The sequence below is a fragment of the Solanum verrucosum genome, unplaced genomic scaffold (assembly GCF_900185275.1).
Source record: "Solanum verrucosum unplaced genomic scaffold, falcon-dt-bn FXZP01000307.1, whole genome shotgun sequence".
NCBI lineage: Eukaryota > Viridiplantae > Streptophyta > Magnoliopsida > Solanales > Solanaceae > Solanum > Solanum verrucosum.
In genome coordinates this window covers 1,066,289-1,086,124 of record NW_026020264.1, presented here as the reverse complement: position 1 = coordinate 1,086,124, position 19,836 = coordinate 1,066,289, and the positions used below count along the sequence as shown (strand labels likewise).

General features: G+C 31.3%; 2 protein-coding genes across 3 annotated transcripts in view; one reads left to right on the top strand and one right to left on the bottom strand.

Moving 5' to 3' along the window:
- The window catches only part of LOC125833719 (citrate synthase, mitochondrial), a 346,970-nt gene that overhangs the window by 63,448 nt on the left and 263,686 nt on the right, over nt 1-19,836 (bottom strand). The gene's annotated exons all lie outside the window — the stretch shown is intronic.
- On the top strand, nt 10,770-15,949 carry LOC125833740 (V-type proton ATPase subunit D). Its single transcript, XM_049512928.1, has 2 exons — nt 10,770-10,922; nt 14,897-15,949. The coding sequence occupies exon 2, from the start codon at nt 14,914-14,916 to the stop codon at nt 15,697-15,699; it is 786 nt and encodes a 261-aa protein (XP_049368885.1). The 5' UTR covers nt 10,770-10,922; nt 14,897-14,913; the 3' UTR covers nt 15,700-15,949.

Here is a 19,836-nt window from a genome sequence, read left to right as displayed (position 1 = left end):
AAACGCAGGGGTGGGGCATTCGGCTACTGTTTGCTGTTGTTGTATGTATTGTATTGCTTTTGGTTAATTGGGAATTGTTGTATATATTATGCTGCTTGGGAATGGGTTATTGAATTGAAGGGATTTGGGTTGGGTTTGTATTGTATGTTGGGTTGGGAATTGGGAATAAGAGTTGGCTGCTGAATGGGTCAATGTTTGGGCCCAATTTGGTTGAAAATCATCCCAATTGTGGTCTTGTATGTGGAAAAAAAAAGAGCTTAGATTGGAATTTAGAATTTGGCCCATTGGATTGCAATTATAGCCATTGAATTAAAGACTTAGCCAATTTGAGTTAATTAGTGAAATCGGTTAAAATTTAAATAAAACGAATTAATATTAATTAATTAACGAGCTTCTTAATCATAATCAAATAAAATAATCAATTTTTAAAAGGTTAACTATTAATTAATTAAACTAATTGGCAAAATTTAAAGGAACACTAAAACCTTTTGAGACGATCTTCAAATAAGATATACTAATTATATACATAACTATAAAAACGTATTTATTATTATTTTTTTAAAATTGACAAAACTTACATACAAATAACTCGAAAAATATTTCGAATTTCATAAAAGCTAATTAATTCAAAATTATAGCCATCATTTTAAAAATACACTAAAAACATAAAATCTTTTGGGATGATTTTCGAATATTTATAGGATATACTTATTTCATACATAATTATATAAAACATATATATTATTAAAAAAAATACAAAAAGTGATAGGCTATTTAAAAACTTGCAAATTTATTTTATTTTTTGAAAATTTATGAAACTAATTATTTTAAATTGTTTGAAATTGAAGAAGCTCGATGATTAATCTATAATGTGGAGGTCCAAAATTAGGTGTCAACAACAGTTCCAGTTACTTTACTCTCACTAATTGCGCCATCAACATTCCTGCTTCTTCCATACTATCATATGATTGTGGCGTATCTTTAACGATGATACTTTGCATCGATATCAATGGGACCCATATCAAAAACTTCATTGCTAATATACTCGGCAAATAGACATGTGTACATACCACAATCACTGAAACAACATTGAAGAAAAAATCACAAAAAGATAGAAATACATACATTTTTGTCCCCATTTCACCAACTTCAATCGGAAAACAATTTAAATACAACTGTGAAAAAGTCATACCAGATTTATACAAACTTCATGCCAATGCACAAACATATTAATACAAAAAAAATCATACCAACTACGTAGTATATCAATTTCATGTAAAAAATATACTCAATCTGATCATATACAATTTTACTGGGGTTTGTTTCTTCTTGGGAGTAGTAACACACTTGTTCACCGGATTCACATTTCCGTTGGTTGGCGGCGTTTGAGTAAAGATGTTAAAAGATGAAGCCTCAATTTCAACATTAGAAACCCCTTCTAACGAAACCTTTTTAAGTGTATGCTGATGTTTTTAATTCTTCAACATGTTTTTTTGTCAACCTAAACTCTTGATTCTTTGTATTGTTTAGAAGATTTGTCCTTCTTTTGAGTGTACAAAGAAGAATGAAGATGATGAGAGAGAGATTTACTGTGTCTTCTTTTGGATGTACACAAAGAAAAAGAATGATGATGGTGAGAGAGAAAGATCTACCATTTAAGTAAAGGTTGAATGTGAACAGTAAAATAATTCCTAAAAATGTGTAATATTATGTGTGAAAGGTAAAAATATCCCTAAAAGAGTGTAATAGATAATTATCATTGATTCACTCTTATTAATTTTATTTATCTCACCTATTAATTAAAAGGAAAAATTGCAGAAATCCACCTTTTAGTTTACTTATTACCATTATTCCCTATAAGTTTTACAAATCTCCAAAATTCCTCATTTTTGCACATCAGATCAGTGTATCTCACGCATCAGATTAGTGTATCTCGCGCATCAAATTAGTGTATCTCGCGCATCAGATAGTGTATCATGTATAAAATGTACATCAGATTAGTGTATCATGTATAAAATGTAATGCATCTTACTTAACGATGAATGTATCTCGCGCATCAGATTAATGTATCAACGCTTATATTATTGTATCTGTTTTGAGAGATTTCTGTAATTATAAACTTTTAAGGGATAAATTGTAATTTTGCCTTAAAAGTATGTGATTTCTGTAATTTGCCCTAATTAAAATATAATTATAAAAGACTAATTATTTAATGAAGTGAAATTAATTGAATTATAAATAAAAAGCGATCTGTTATAACTTACAATTAAAATGTTATAAGTAGTAATATTTTAAAAGTAGATCTAAAACTTGTAATATTACTCCTTAAATAGATGTGTGGGGTGATTTTTTTAATTAATTTTGAATACACAAATACATAAAATTGATTTGGATACACGAATTATAAAATTTGTGATACTCCTATACATTATGAAACACAGAGACATAGGGAAAGAAGCGAGTGAGAGAGGGAAAGAGATGAGAGACAATGGGGAGAGGCGAGCGGAGAGTGGGAGGATCCCAAATACATGCAATCACGCTTGGATACTGTAGACACATAATTTTTGACCGAACTTGCAGTTTTACGCCATTTTTAGTGGTTAAATATTTCTTTTATATTTAAATTAAATATTTTGATTTTTATCATATTTTAATAAGTTTATTGTAAAAAACTATTTGAAAACCACAAAAAATAGAGTCATGTTTTAAGTTAAGTTTTTTCTTCAATTTATTCAAAAGAGAATAAAATGTTCAAAAAATATATGTTTTCTTTTAATGTTTATTTAATAAATAATATAGCGTTTCTTAATTATATTTTTTTTAATTAGTTATTTAACTTTTCTTATATTTATATTAATTTAAAATAATTAATTTATACTTTTAATTATTATATTTTATATTTATATATATACCTACACATTACCCTCACTACCCCCACTTCCCTTGTCCTACAACTCCATTCACCACCCTTATACTACCCAATTCCCACACAACATACACTACTACACACACGACACACACACAACACAACACACGCATACACCAATATTACCACACCCAAACGGACAAACCAAAAAATATATACATTCAGCCAAAAAAATCCTACAACCCAAGAAGAAAAAAAGCTATCCTGAGAAAACACTACAGAATACACGCACACAAGAAGCAAAAAGAGAATCAACAACACATGACACACTAAAAAAGTAGAAAAAAAACATTTTTCATTTCCTTTCAAGAACACAACACAAAATACAAAAATTTATGGGTGTTTTAATCGAGGTTCGGTTAAGATTTTTGCGGTATTCAATTCTAACTTGTCTCTTTTAATTTATCTATGGAATGTGATGTAATTTTATGATATTTTTTTTTATATATAGTTTTGTTTCATTCATAATTCGATTGAAATAAATTTGAAATTAAATATATTTGTTGTTATTTATTGTTGTACAATTTTGATGCTTTGAATAAGTTAATAGTTAATGTCACGTAGAATCTCATTGAATATCGAAAATTAATTAAGGATTTAGAGTTAGTACATTGTGTTTTGTTTTATTTAAAATAACAATTTTTTACTTAAGATAGGTTGAATCATTAATTGAATTACTATTGCTATACAATTTCTATTGGTGTTAACATTACCAAATTTTAATCTAAAGGAGCTTATATCATAAGTCATATCATTTTTTGTTTACTATTTAAATTTAACTTGTTGGACCTTATACAAATTTAGTCGGAGTTAATAATAATGATTTGCTTAGAATAAGTTGTTTTGAATTTATAAAGGAAAATAATTATTTTTAACGTTAAACAAACTTTTATACACCTTTTAAAAATATTTGTCTCAATTAAGAATGTGGTTACACATCTTTTTTGGAGACATTAAAAGAAACTCAAGGATGCGGTTACGCACCTTGGCCAAATTATTTTAATAATTAACTTTCATTACTTTAAATCAAGAGGTGTAAATAGAGATTATTAGGTGTGAGGTACTCGAGAGGAAAAGGCAGTTATGCCTCTAAATGTCAAGACCAAGAATGCGGTTACGCATCTAGGTTCAGACTAATTAAAATTCAACAATAAAAGAAAGGTAAACTCTGGCATGTAGACACAAATCATCCGAAAATATATTAAGATGAGTATAAGTCAATAAAAGCGACCGTGTTAGAACCACGGGACTCGAGGGATGCTTAATACCTTCCCCTCGGTCAACAAAATTCCTTACCTGAATTTCTGGTTCACAGACCAAAACTAAAGAGTCATTTCCTATTGATTAAGGATTCAAAAAGGTGACTTGGAACACCATAACTCAATTTCAAGTGGTGACTTTGAAACACAGATAATAATAATCCCTAGATCAATACCGTCACTAAATTGGTAAACCATCCCCGGTCGGAAAAAGGATGTGACAGATACATAACTGAAATAAATTACACTTAATTTGGTTCATGTATATTTGAAATACATATCTAAAATTTATGTTGTAGAAGCTGACATCAGACTATTAACCTTTTATCTACATATATCCCCGTAGAGAGTCGTCTTATGAGAAAGACTTTCTCAGTTGTCACGACCCAGACCGTCGTGATTGGCACTCACACTAACACTCCGGTGGGAGAACCATTACTATAACTCAAACCAAGCAAATAATCTAAAAACTAAGGCATTTAAATCAAACACTAAGGAAATAAAAATAGAGTTCTCATAAACTCTAACAAAAGTCTAACAATAATAACTAACAATGCGGAAGAATAACCTAGAACCTGAAAGTCAATGTACTAAAACATTCTAACAATGAGCCAAGTCTAAACAAAAAAGGGATATAGCCTCGACTAATGAACTAATCAACTAGCTAAAACAAATGTCTAAGTTCGAAAACGGTGGACATAGACGAAAGTGAATTCCATGGCAGCCCGGAAGAATTGGCTTACACTTGAATTCAAACGACGATCACTGATCTTCTAGGCAAGGTCCATCAATAGTCGCTTGAAGATGCCCTGTACTCAACAAAAATAAGAGCAAGTGCAAAATCAGTACACAACCACAGTGTACTGGTAGGATCACGCGACTATCCCACTAGTGCAACATAACAAGTCAAACAACATTATAATCACATGTATACATATCAACATATACAATATCATCAACATATACGAACAACGAACAACTTCATATTTTATGTCAAATCATTGATCCTCTCATGGAACCCAAACTCAAACAGTTAGCATGCCAGAACGTGGCAATCGATTCCATATTTATGTCGGCACGTGGCAACCGATCCCATTTTTATGCCAGAACGTGGCAACCGATCCTATTCATACACAACAATCACAATTACAAGTATATCATCAAGATCATACATTTAAGTCATGATTTCATGACATTCATCAATTCTTTATCTCATTTACAACAAGTGTGATTAACATTGCAACATTCATACACATACAAGTATCATAATGAAGCAAGAACAAGCATACATCACACAATCATAGAATCACAATCATCACCTACCTCGAAACAAGCTTGAAACCCTAAGAAACTTGATTATTCCTTTTTCCGGATTCGTTCCGCTTGTTCTTGGTCTACAAACAATCAATATAATACGGGAATCAATAAACAATCATTAATTACCCGGATTACTAACAATTCTATGAACTCTAAATCAGATCCATGATCCCAATTATCCAAATTAGGGTTGTTTCCACCATATAATCTATAACAAAACCTTCCCCCATCAATATTCACCCATTCTATTATGTTCTATGGATCGAAAAACGGATTCGGGGAGTGAAAAACTTACTTTTAGCCTCAAGAATGGTGAAAAATGAGTAAGAGTCGCATGAGGGTCGTTCCTGAGCTCTAAAAGTCAAAAAATGCATAATGAGGTCGTCTAGGGGTTTATTAACGACTTTAATTCGCGTCGGACCCGCCAAAGCGATAAAACCTAGCTCCAAAGCGGCATTCTCGAGACAGAGAGTTATTTCAAGGATTCCAAAATTCTCATTTCACAACACACCTCTAACCCACGACGCTCAGTAAATACCTTTTACGCTAAGATCGATTTCGGGAGTTCTACTCGCACGAATTCAATTTCGTAAAGTCGTACGGATTCCTTAACGAGTTATCTAACTACTCATGTAATCAAAATCATAAATGATTCACCCAATTGTTACCAGACTTCCCTACATCTCAATGACTCTGACTTCGTCCAAAACTGGACAAGGTTGGAAAAATCCAAAAACTACAAAAAAGTTTTCCTGCCTCAAATTTCCCCCATTGACTTTTCTATAATGACGGGAACAAATCGTTACATCAGTGAAACTAAAAAATAAAAGATTTTGAGACTTTGAGTACTTTTTTTTATTGATTATTAGCCACACGCAGTGGCTATGAGCATATGTCCCGAAAGAACGTATTTTTTTTTTATAGTTAATGTATCTGAGGGTAAAGATTTGAAATTTAAGCTCTCTTCATACGCTTAAAAACTGGTCATAAATACATATATCCAAAACAATATTTTCTGACAAAAAATAAATTTAGAAAAACTATTGTTCAATAGGTAATTAGCATCAATAATAATATGTTTTGTGTTGTTTCTTTTTATATCATTAGCCATTGGATCCTCCGAAGTTCTAATTATTCTAATCACTTCACCACATGTAGAGTGCTAGAGTTTAATTTATATGTATTATATTAGATCACTAATAAAAAAAAAATTAAAAAGTAATTACGATGAATCTTACATAATTACTAGATTTCGAATAACTAATAGACATCTTTCTTAGTTTTTTTATCTTTTTTAAAAATGGTCATGGTATTGAAAACTTGAAAAACTCTTCTTAGATACCTAATTAAAAAAGTTGAGAAAAAAAGGCATAAAACGCATGCGGCGAATGCGATTTATGAATAAGTTTCTCTCTTATTATTTATTGTTGAAATTACTTTATTACATCTTCCATTTAATTTTTTTTGTCCACTATGTTTAAAATATATTTATTTATTCATTTTATTACTTTTATCATATCAAGAAAAGATAATTATTTTTTCTATTTTATACTCAACATTAATTGCATATTTTTTTTTGAGAATCTTAATATCTCGATTAGCTACCTAAAATTTCACTTTATCGGTTCGTTTCTTCAGATTGTTAAACCCCTCCCCTGTTTTTCTTTTCACGACCCACAATTTTTTTTCATCTTTTAAAAAAAGACAATGGCGTTGAAAACTTGAAAAACCTTCATAGATACATAATGGCTAACAGAAAGAGTTGAGAAAGAAAGGCATAAAACGCATTCGACGAATGCGATTTATGAATAAGTTTCTCTCTCTTCTTATTTATTATTGAAATTACTTTATAACCCCTTCCGTTTAATTTAATTTGTCGACTATTTTTAAAATATATTTATTATTTTTATGATATCAAGAAAAGATAATTATTTTTTCTATTTTATACTCAACTTTAATTGCTTTTTTTTTTTTAGAATCTTAGTATCTCGATTAGCTACCTAAAATTTCACTTCATCGGTGAATGTTCGATTCTTTAGATTGTGAAACCCCTCCCCTATTTTTCTTTTCGCAACCCACAATTTTATTTTTAATCTTTTTAAAAAAGGTAACGGCGTTGAAAACTTCATAAATACCTAATAGAAAGAGTTGAGAAAGAAAGACATAAAACACATTCGACGAATGTGATTTATAAATAAGTTTCTCTCTCTTCTTATTTATTGTTGAAATCACTTTATTACCCCTCCTTGTTTAATTTAATTTATCCACTATTTTTAAAATATACATATTTCATTTATTTATTACTTTTATCATATCAAGAAAAAATAATTATTTTTTCTATTTTATACTCAACATTAATTGTTGTTTTTTGAGAATCTTAGTATCTCAATTGATTTGCTACCTAAAATTTTACTTTATCGGTGAATGTTTGATTCTTCAAATTGTTAATCCCCTCCCCTGTTTTCTTTTCTCGATCCACAATTTTATATGTTTCATCTTTTGAAAAAAGGTCATGGCGTTGAAAACTTGAAAACCCTTTATAGATACCTGAACATAAAGGGTTGAGAAAGAAAGGCATAGAACGCATTCGGCGAATGCAATTTATGAATAAGTTTCTGGCTCTTTTTATTTATTTTTGAAATTACTTTATTACCCCTTTCGTTTAATTTTATTTGTCCACTATTTTTAAAATATATTTTTTACTTTTATCATATCAAGAAAAGAAAAGATAATTATTTTTACTATTTTATACACAACTTTAATTGTTTATTTTTTTTGAGAATCTTAGTATCTCAATTGATTAGCTACCTAAAACTTTACTTTATCGGTGAATGTTCGATTCTCTAGATAGTTAATATCCACAATTTTTTTTACTTTTCTCGGCCCACAATTTTATTTTTTATCTTTTTAAAAAAGGTCATGGCGTTGAAAACCTTAAAAACCATTTATAAATACCTAATAGAAAGAGTTGAGAAAGAAAGACATAAAAAGTATTCGACGAATGTGATTTATGAATAAGTTTCTGTCTCTTCTTATTTATTGTTGAAATTACTTTATTACCCCTTTCGTTTAATTTAATTTGTCGATTATTTGTAAAATATATTTATTACTTTTAGCTAGAGCTGTCAAAAAAGGCTTGGCCCGCTATGCCGGCCCAACCCAACCCTTGAATTAAGTGGGGTTGGGCTTAATTTTTTCAGCCCATTTAGGAATGAGCCTTTTCAGCCTCAACCTCATTTGGCCCGCTAGCCTCGTAGGCCAGCCCGTGGGCTGTGAATTTAAAAATATTTATTATATATATTTTAAGTAGTGTTTTATTTGTTAAGATTTTGTCAATAAATATTTTTAAAATATCAATATAAAATCAAGTCTAACTTCTTTGCATATCTTTTACATTTTAGGGTCATTATCCCACTAAATTTTCTTATTATCCCAAGCTCATTACTCTATTATAACTATGAATCTTTGACCTCTTCTATTTTTGTGTTTACACCTAATTTTCCACTTCTCCTTTATTGTCTTGTTTATGAAAATATTGATCATGTAATGTTTTTTGCTTGGATAAATCTTATGAATGTTGTAACTTGGCTATTATGTTTTTGTTTTGTAAGTATTTACTGAAGTATGTGTAATTCATGGATGAATTTATGTATATATTGATGTCGTGTTCATCAGACATCAATGTTCGATACTCTCTCTAAGAGACCAATGTTGTCCATTTTTTGGTTAAAGGGCCAATCCGTCCCAACCCGTGACCCACTTAGGATTGGGTTGAGCTGTTATTTTATAGGCCCTTTAATTAAAAGGGTCAGCCCGTCCTAACTCATTTAACTCTCTAACCCGTTAGAGTTGGGTTGGGTTGGATCAACCCATTTTGACAACTCTACTTTTATCATATCAAGAAAAGATAATTATTTTTTCGATTTTATACTCAACATTAATTGCTTTTTTTTTTTAGAATCTTAGTATCTCGGTTAGCTACCTAAAATTTCACTTTATCGGTGAATGTTCGATTCTTCATAATGTGAAACCCCTCCCTTGTTTTTCTTATCTCGACCCACAATTTTATTTTTCATCTTTTAAAAAAAGTCATGGCGTTGAAAACTTGCAAAACCCTTCTTAGATACCTAAATAAAAAGAGTTGAGAAAGAAAGCATAAAACGCATTCAGCGAATGCGATTAATGAATAAGTTTCAATCTCTTCTTATTTATTGTTGAAATTAGTTTATTACCCCTTCCGTTTAATTTTATTTGTCCACTATTTTTAAAATATATTTTTTACTTTTATCATATCAAGAAGTGATAATTATTTTTTCTATTTTATACTCAACATTAATTGCTTATTTTTTTGAGAATCTTAGTTCTCAATTGATTAGCTACCTAAAATTTCACTTTATCGGTGAATGTTCGATTTTCGAGATTGTTAATTCCCTCCCCCTATTTTTCTTTTCTCCACCCACAATTTTATTTTTTATCATTTAAAAAAGGTCAGAATGTTGAAAACTTAAAAAAAACCTTCATAGATACCTAATAAAAAGAGTTGAGAAAAAAATGTATAAAACGCATTCGGCGAATGCTATTTATGAATAAGTTTCTCTGTTCTTATTATTTATTTTCGAAATTATTTTATTACCCCTTCCGTTTAATTTTATTTGTCCACTATTTTTAAAATATATTTATTACTTTTAACATATCAAGAAAAGATAATTATTTTTTTATATTATATACTCAACATTAATTACTTTTTTTGTTTCGAAAATTTTAGTATCTCAATAAATTACCTAACTAAAATTTCACTTTATCGATGAATGTTCGATTTTCCAAATTGTAAATACCTTCCCTATTTTTCTTAGATAGTAATATTTCCTTCTTATTTTTCGTATGTAGTTATATTCTCTGTTATTTTAATTTTACATGGTGATTAATTGAATATGAAATTTAAAAGATAAATATTTGTTTTTGAGATTTATTAAAATATATTTAAAATTTGTTATTTTGGATATTTTATTGCATCGAGAAGAAACCAACAATTTTTTATTGAATTTGTTTTGATTTTATGTTTATTTTTATTATATGTATTTTAGTATTGCTCTTCTTCCTTTATTTTGTTTTGAAAAATGTAAATTTATTATCTTATAATAAAATAAAGAAAAAGTTGAACTAAAAGGACCTATTTAAGTATAAAATTACGAAAATATAATAGTTACGAATTTTTTTGCCTTTTATTTATTTATTTATTTTCATTTCTTTTTTGTCTTTATGTCAATGATAAATAATAATAATAATAAAAAGGTATAGTAATAGGCAGTCCCAATTTGGATCTGAAAGTGTTGTTCTTGGTATAGTTGACCCAATTCTCTTCTTGTGCTGAGTTTGTTTGAAGCTCCAGTGATCTCTTTCTTCTCCGGAGAAATCTACTTGTAAGTGAATTCTGAATTGGTTATCAACATTCCCCAATTTCGATTTTCTATACTTATTTGTGATTTTTACGAGTTATACATGCATTCTTATTTATAATGATCTGCCATTTGGGGTATTGTTAAAACGGAATTAGATCATGAATTTTTTTTCATTGTATTGTCAGATTCAGTTTATGAAATGCAATTATTAAGTTTATGGATTCCCTTCTAATGATCTTTGATGAATTGTGGATTTAGTTTCAATTGCTTAAGATCTGCGTTGGTTATTGTGGATCCCCTTTTCTTCTCATAATTATTTTTTATCATTTGCCCGAGTTTTGAGTAGTTGCAACTTGTTACTTCTTGTGCTGGATCATGTTCGTCTCTTGGTCTGGAGTTACAGGTTGTGGCAGGGGCGGAAGATAGTACTATCTGTTTCCTTTAACGTAAACTTAAGTCTATACTACAATCAAACACAAGAAGATGAAGTGTTAAATATATGAAAATTTGGCACTTTTGGGTGCTCTAAAATTAGTGATTGTGCTGAAGCACAAAGTAACCTGGAAAGAATACTCGAAAATGTTAAAAGACGCTTTAGAAGATGAAATTAACCTCAAGACATGCTGTCATCTATGTAATATTCATAGTGTATATACCTAAATAAGATAATACGAACTTATGATAACTGTATTGCTAAGGTCTAATAAGAACAATATTGTGACCACGTATTGAAGAATATGATTCTATACAGGATAAACATTGATCGTTTTTCTATACATGGCTAAGATTCTTACTGCATTCTGGTTGGATATTTCCAATTTTGAATATTGTGAATAAGCTGCGGAAAGAGCTTGAAAGGGTCTTATCTATTCTTAGAAAATGATTAATGCTTTAAACAGAAGATCAAATGCCAATTTCCCCAGTAAACATGGATGGGTGCTTCTAAAATGATCTGCTAGCACAGCCAACAGAAGATGTCACTCTGATTGGTGAATTAGAAGAAGCTTCAACAGGGAATAGCTGGCCATTGATAAATGCGGATGTCAAACACCTTAATCAATTCCACACATTCTCCTTGAAAGGACCAGAATCTTGTAATAAATTCATAAAAAGTTTAACCTGTAGGAAAATACAAGAAGATAGAAATCAGTGAAAGCTGCTATATACATAATAAGGTGGTTCCATCTTCAGAAATTTGGAGATGATCTTGCAAAAGCAACTTAACATCTTTATTTTCATCAAGCACAAAAAGATATTTTTTTTGATAACCAAGAAATCCGTCTGGGACCCGCCCTTTGGCCCAATCACGGTCTTAAACTCGGTGGATAATGGGCCCTCCCCTCTACCCTTCTCCACTTAAATACCGGGCTTCGCTTTGCATGGTGTGGGGCTTGAACCTGTGACCTAAGCCACAAATCCTCCACCTTTTGCCACTTGAGCTAGGCCTTGGGGGCACAAAAAGATATTACCTTAACGGATTTAGAGATTTTTGTATAACAATCTAAACTAAGCTACAGCTGGAGGATTTTGGAGGGGAAGAAACACAACAATAACAAACCTGTTCAGACCGATGGGAAGAGTACATTAAGAAAGCCCATAGGGGCCTGTTGTCACTCTTTCATTTGATTTAATCCCAGGCGTTATATGACTAAGGGAAGAGAATAATTAATTATTTGTCCCAGAGAAAAGCATATTGACCATCATATTATTACCCATCAACCTCAATAAAGTAGTAATTAATATTTTATTTCTAGACTCATATCCCTGATGGAGAGCTTTCACTGCCTTGGGATTGTGAGCAGACGACTTTTTATGTAGTCCCCAAGATGGTCACTTAGCATAATATAAGGTTACAAACTGGTTGGAATATCTGGAACCTTATGGCTTAAAAGGACAGGAAATTAAAGTGATACTTAGAATGTGCCTTCCAAGCTTCCTGGTATTCAACTGTGTAAAGAAGTCTTATACAGCTCTGTTGTTTCATTTTTAAAGTTCAATACAACCTTGTGACCTTGCATTTAATTAGGTTCTTCTGCTCATAATATAAGTTTTTCATTTTCTAATTTTCCTTTGAGGAAAGAAACATTCAAGAAAAAGGCAACAGTCATCGAAAAGGCTTTTCATTGGGAAGAATAATCACCTGAGCAGTTTCTCGTACCAACAAATCATCAACGATTCTGTTAAACTCCTCATCTAGAACATAGTGACAGCTGTAAGTAGTCACTGTCATATATCCCCTCACTAGAACATAGTGCACAAGCTGATGCAAGTTAGAAGATTCATTTAAAAAATAACGTTTGATCTTGCTACTTCTTCCGGTATGATGATTGCTTTGAATTTGTGCTGATTTACTAATCTACCTTCCTGATAATTTCGAAAAAAATAAAAATGGTGTATCTGAGCTTTTGCCATTCCATAAACTGAGTCTCACAATACAATGAATTTTGAGCTTTTGCCAGATGGAACGAGAAGTCATAATATGAAGTCATTCACAAATTCCCTTCTTGTAATCATACCTATAGACTTCGGCTAAAAAGTAAAAAGAGATATGAGTTGTTATGATGATGCAAATCAATAGCCTCAGGGGCATGTCCTGTAACCGTTGCAAGAGAATCGCTCTTTGACACTTATATTAAACCGTAGTACAAGAGACGATTCGCTCTAGCTACATTGTTGATCCCAAGAGTTGAGAATAATAAGTTTTTCACTGCCCAAAATTGAATACCCGCATAGAATAATAAAACAGAAGTGTAAAATCGTATGGATATGATTCTCATTTTGTATCTTGATGAGTTGGATAGTTTCTATATGGATTCCTTTCCCAGACTCTTCGAGATGTGTTTCCGAGTACTCCTTGATCATTTCGTCCAAGAAGAGGAGTTCCTCTAATTCTTTGAATTTTTCTAGAAGACCCTTTTCTTGAGATTCAAGAAAATTTCGGGTGGAGTTCAGTAACCGAGGGGGGGAGAAGAAGACAATGAATGGAATGGATTCAACTTCTAATCATTTGCACTTTAAGTGTCATAATTTATCTAGAGTGCTTCTTGAATGCAAATCAATCAGTATGCCTAAAAACGTTAGATTGGGTGAGTGTGTGAAAGAATAGATATTAGCATCATTGATAATTAGTATTTTTTCTATTCTGGGATTTTTTATCATCATTAGGAGCATACATCTGATGATTTTGGTTATCCATGAAAATTAAATTTATGAAATTTTTTATTAATGACATCGGATATATTTTTAGCAGGTATTCTTCAAAGTTGTGAACTTTATGTGATTTGGGTGTTGTTTTGTTCATTTTGGGATGTTGAGTTTACTTAGTTTTGGCCGTGTTCTGATTCAGTAACTGACCAGAAAAAAAGAAGAAGAGATAGCATATTAACCTAATCACACCACCAAATCCTTCTTGTTCTATATTTTTCCGCAGGTATTCTTCAAGCTGTGAGCGTTATGTGATTTGGGGGTTGTTTCAATGTTGTTTTGTTCATTTTAGCATGTGGAGTTTTACTGAGTTTGGGTTGTGTACTGTAGTGGTAGTTGTTTCTTGTTATTGCTGATGTTGTTTTCATATCTTGGAAATTGCTAGGTTGTCGGTTATGCTTAATTTTATTCTTTGTTGTTGAAATTGGGTCTTTTGGAATTTTTGGCTTTTCTGTGAACAGAATTGTTTTCTCATTGGTTAAAGCTGTGATCTTTATTGCTTTCTTTGAGCTGAGGGTCTATCGAAAACAACCTCTCTACCTTCCGGTAGGGGTAAGGTCTGCGTACACTCTGTCATCCCCAGACCACACTTGTGGGACTATATACTGCGCATGTTGTTGTTGCTGATATCGGATATAGGTAAAAAAAGACTACTTTGTCTATAAGAAAAGGAAAAACGGAACTGATAGGGTCATTTTTTATGTTCAATTACACTCATTTACAATTTTGTGTCCTATATCGAAGTGATATTTTTTTCTATTGTAAATTATAACCTCACTTCTTCTTTTCAGCTAAGTAGCTTGGCAAAATGTCAGGGCAAACCAACCGCTTGGTTGTCGTCCCCACAGTTACGATGCTTGGAGTTATTAAAGCTCGCCTTGTTGGAGCAACAAGAGGCCATGCTTTGCTGAAAAAGAAAAGTGATGCTTTGACTGTGCAGTTCCGTCAGATTTTAAAGAAAATAGTATCAACAAAGGAATCGATGGGAGATGTCATGAAAAATTCCTCATTTGCTTTGACAGAGGTAAAATATGCTGCTGGTGAGAACATTAAGCACGTTGTCCTTGAAAATGTCCAGACTGCTACTCTGAAAGTTCGATCACGGCAGGAAAATATTGCTGGGGTGAAGCTCCCCAAGTTTGAGCACTTTTCTGAAGGAGAGACCAAGAATGACCTGACTGGATTAGCTAGAGGTGGGCAACAGGTACAAGCCTGCCGTGCTGCTTACGTGAAATCTATTGAATTACTTGTTGAGCTTGCATCTTTGCAAACATCATTCTTGACTCTCGATGAGGCAATCAAGACAACAAATCGGAGGGTCAATGCGTTGGAGAATGTTGTGAAGCCTCGGTTGGAGAACACAGTTCTTTACATCAAGGGGGAACTTGATGAACTGGAAAGGGAGGACTTCTTCCGTTTGAAGAAGATACAAGGTTACAAGAAGAGGGAGGTAGAGAAACAGATGGCCGCTGCCAGGCTGTATGCAGCGGAGAAGGCTGCTGAAGATATTTCTTTGAAGAGAGGTATTTCGCTTGGTTCAGCCCATAACTTACTGTCCCATCCTTCACAGAAAGATGAGGATATTATTTTCTAATGTGGAGGTCAGCTTTTATTAGTCACGTCTGTTGTCAAATATAGATGGATAATATTATGAGATGGAGAGATTTTTCCTGTTCAAATAAGAGCTCTGTGCATGTTTGTACTTAATGAACTCTACGGGGAGCTGCCTCATTGGTTAGTTTTGTGTGCTTTTTTCAATTTTTTGATTCAGTGACAGTCTTTTTTACCTGGAGAGCTGTTGGATGGAAATTTTACTTTTGAATATGTTGCATAAGCTTATCTGATATTTCCTGTCTCAAAATTGTGTCATGTATTTGATAATAATATTCTCTCTTTTTTTTACATCCCTCAAATATAGCAATAGTGAAAACAGCTTTCCTTCCAAGGATTGAGGTGGATGCTCCAAAAATCTTTTCTGGGAGATAAACTTGTTCCAAGTCTCGTAATTCTTTTTGTACGGGTATATTGAGGAAAACGACGAACGATAAAATGTACAATAAATATGATGAGTCTTCTGCATTTATGCTGTTGACGGCAGTACAATCCCCTTAGATGGTTAGATTTGACAAAGTTCCCTGTTTCTGGAAAAAAGAAAATATTAAATCTGCTAATGATATATGTAGTTATTTCTTGAAAAGTTGATTTCACCATAGTTCTGGAAACTTGCTTCTTCTTATATCAAAAATCATGTGCATGAAAGCTCACCTGGTAATTTGTTGAGGGGTAAAGAAACCAAAGCTTATTTAAGTTACAAGCATTAACGATTTCATTGATATCAAGTTTCTGCATTTGAAATCATTATTTTCAGTCATAATATCTACCATCAACGTATAGTTTCCTTGTTTTACATCAACATGTGAATGGTTCTGTAAGTCAGAATTGTATGATTTATGGCTATGGCACTGTGATGGCCAAGTTTAAGTTGCAGCAATTCTGACTCTTCTTGTTGACCTTCTCTCAACAATTTTGCACTTCAACTGAACCTAAAAACACAAAACTGCATAGGCGTTGTTTCCCCATACATTTCAAATATTTTCCACCTTATTTGAAATTTATAAAGTTGGAGTTGTGTTTGGTTATAATTTTTTGCAAATGAGAGAAGAGATCGAGTTGGAAAACATGTTTGGAGCAGTTTTCCAAATTTGAAATCCAACTCCAAATAAACTGAATAATTATTCCGAAAAAAGTGAATAATTCTCATGGCCAGTTTTTTCAACGTCTTTTTTTCCTTTGTACTTGAATGAAATATAGCTGCCAATAAATACTGTTGACCAGAAATGACGATTATTTACACATTCATAACCCTACAATTATTAAGAAATAACCACAACATGAAAAACAAAACAAACTTTCCAATATTAAAGAGTAGTGAAGAAACTAATTGAAAAGATAACAAGAAAAACACTAATTAAACATCCCAGTTACAATAAATACACAAGGGCTCTTCTCGACAGTACTCAAAAACTCTTTTTAAGTGTCTTCGTTACTCAAACTAAAAGATAATTACATGTAACCGTTCATAACATACTCTTCTTCAACTTAGAAGAGGAAACCATCGTTCGCGAAGATCAGAGTGATAAGAAATCATGAAGAGTAGAAGCACAAGGAGAAATCCAACTCCCCAAGGAGTACCACCAGCTCTATGAAATGAGTCTTGTTCAGGCAAAGGAATATTGAAGATGAGAGATTTCTCAAAGTTGGAAAGTAAATGAACAATTAATAGTAGTACTAATGGAGACAACATGAGAAGAAACTTGAATTGATCCATAATGCCTTCAAAGATAGACTCATAGTTGATGTACCATGTAACACTTACAAACATGAAAAGAACAAGAAAGAAGAAACATAAATGTATTGAAGGTGCCTGCGATGATGAGTAATTATCTCCCATTTTTTTCTCAAATTAAAAGGAGATGTGTTATAATTGGAACTTTGATTTGCTTGAAAGTGTGGAAAGAAGAGTTTGATTTTCTTAGAATGAGATTTGTTTGGTTTTGGAATAGAGTTGCTATGGCTTTTTATAAAGGTCTAAATCTCATTTATTGTTGTCTTTTTTCCTTTATTTGACTAGATACTAAATGATTTTTTTTCATTTTTCTTTTAAGCATTTAATTTCTAAACTCACTGTTTCAATTAATTCAAATTCGTGTCATGTATTTTGACTCATTTTTAAAAAAGGAAAATACTCCCTATCGGGAATTTTCATATTTTCAGAGCTCGAACACCATATTTCTAACTAAGAGTATATTGGTCATTGGGATCTAATCCATCCCATCACATTTCAGATAATAGATATTCCTTTTGTCATATTTTTTTTAATTTTTTTTTTACCGTTTTACCCTCAATTAGATAAATTAAGATTACCATCCTTTTTTAAAAAAATTATTAAAATTTGTATCATCTTAAATAATGTCACGAGCGGAGAAAGTGTAATTAATATAGGAGAGGAGACTTTTTTAATTGAGTGTTAGCTTTGGGTGCATTGTACGTAGGATTTTTACTTTTTGACGTTCCATTAATATTTGTCCAACTGGCCGGTGAATTTTTATATGGTCAAGACCTTTATAAAATATAGTACTAATTAAATATGTATCTAACTGACATTTGTCACCGACCAAAACCAGAACTTGACGTGGACCTCTTTATGTATGTATTACTTTTAAATTGTTATAATGTCAGTTTAGTTACACTAAACTTCATTTGTCCTCCCTCAAGTTCTTAGAATTTTCTTTTTTTTTAAAAAAACCTTGATTATTTATATGGCAATTAAATTCATGGAGACATGTTAATCCCTTCGTTGAGACTTTAACTATGTAGATATATATTTAATATGAATATTGAAAGAAAGAATACGTCAATTTGAAGTAAAAGAAAGATAAATTAACGATATCATTCATGTTCATGATCTACTTACTTTGCTTCCATTTTAATTAAGTACTATAAAATTTTCAAAAATCTATAGAGGTCTTCCTAATATTTCTTTTTAGTTTTTCCTAGTTTTAGTATTAGAGGGAGTGGGGAGGGATTTTTGATATACAAATTTTTGAGATGGGTGACCATCTTTATGTCTTTTTTGTGCTTGATGTAAGTTAAGTCACTACTAAAAAAAAAATCTTACTTTCCTGTCGAAAATGTTTAGTGGTTATTTTCACTGATATTTTAATTGAATTGGTGAGGAAAAAAATAATACTATAATATTTACATATGAAAAAAATTAGAAATTATCCTACTATTTTAGTAATTCGCTTTCCACTATGCATTTTTTCAACGTACTAATTCAATAAGAATCATACTTTGTAATACAAAAAATTTCACTTATTCACGATTAAAAAAAAAATCTTTAGTTTTTGCCGTTAATACGCCATACGAAGTTTTGTTAAGATAAGAACACTTCCCTTGCCTTATTTTTGTCACAACTCCTTTATTTTTTTTGTTTTGGTCTTGCCCATTAACAAATGGGATCTTGACACGAATTTTAATGGAGCATTCAGTTAGACTAGATCTACGGTGTGGCTTTTTTTTTTAATCATTTTATATTATATTATACTATACTTATTCCATAACACCAAACCTTGTACATCATAGATTTGATAATTTGATTAATGTAAATAATTCTGTTGTAATTTCCTTAACAAGCACTAGAATCTTATGTATTTAAAATGGTTAAAAAATTCTATCTAAGCTGAACTTATCTATACGTCTCTTGTAATTAGTTGAAGTGGAAAGATGATCGAATAATTTTTAGCGACAATGAATATACACATTAATAAAGGGTGTTAAAATATTTATCGACACTATTTAATTATCATCAGATCTAATATCGCGAGTTCAAAACCAAAAGGAAAACAAATTATCAAAAATTTCAAGAGAACAAACAAATTGAAGATGAAACCAAAAGGATAAAAATGCAGAGCCCCACATGCCTTTCATTAGACGCATGAACGGCTTTAGCTGATGAAGGAAGGCACATGACGACTTGTGCCTTACCTCAAAAAAAAAAAGCGGCTGACATTTTCATTTTTTCATCTAATTATTTTTCATTTTTTTTTTAGCTATTTTAATATTTTTGTTATTTAAACATTTTTCCAATTTCATTATTGTAATATACACCTTGTTTGGATGGTTGTATTGTATTGTTAGTCTAAATACAATGTTTGTTTTGATTATTATT

Excerpts from the sequence above, each read along its gene's own strand:
- LOC125833740 (XM_049512928.1), top strand. The coding sequence starts at position 14,914 with ATGTCAGGGCAAACCAACCGCTTGGTTGTCGTCCCCACAGTTACGATG.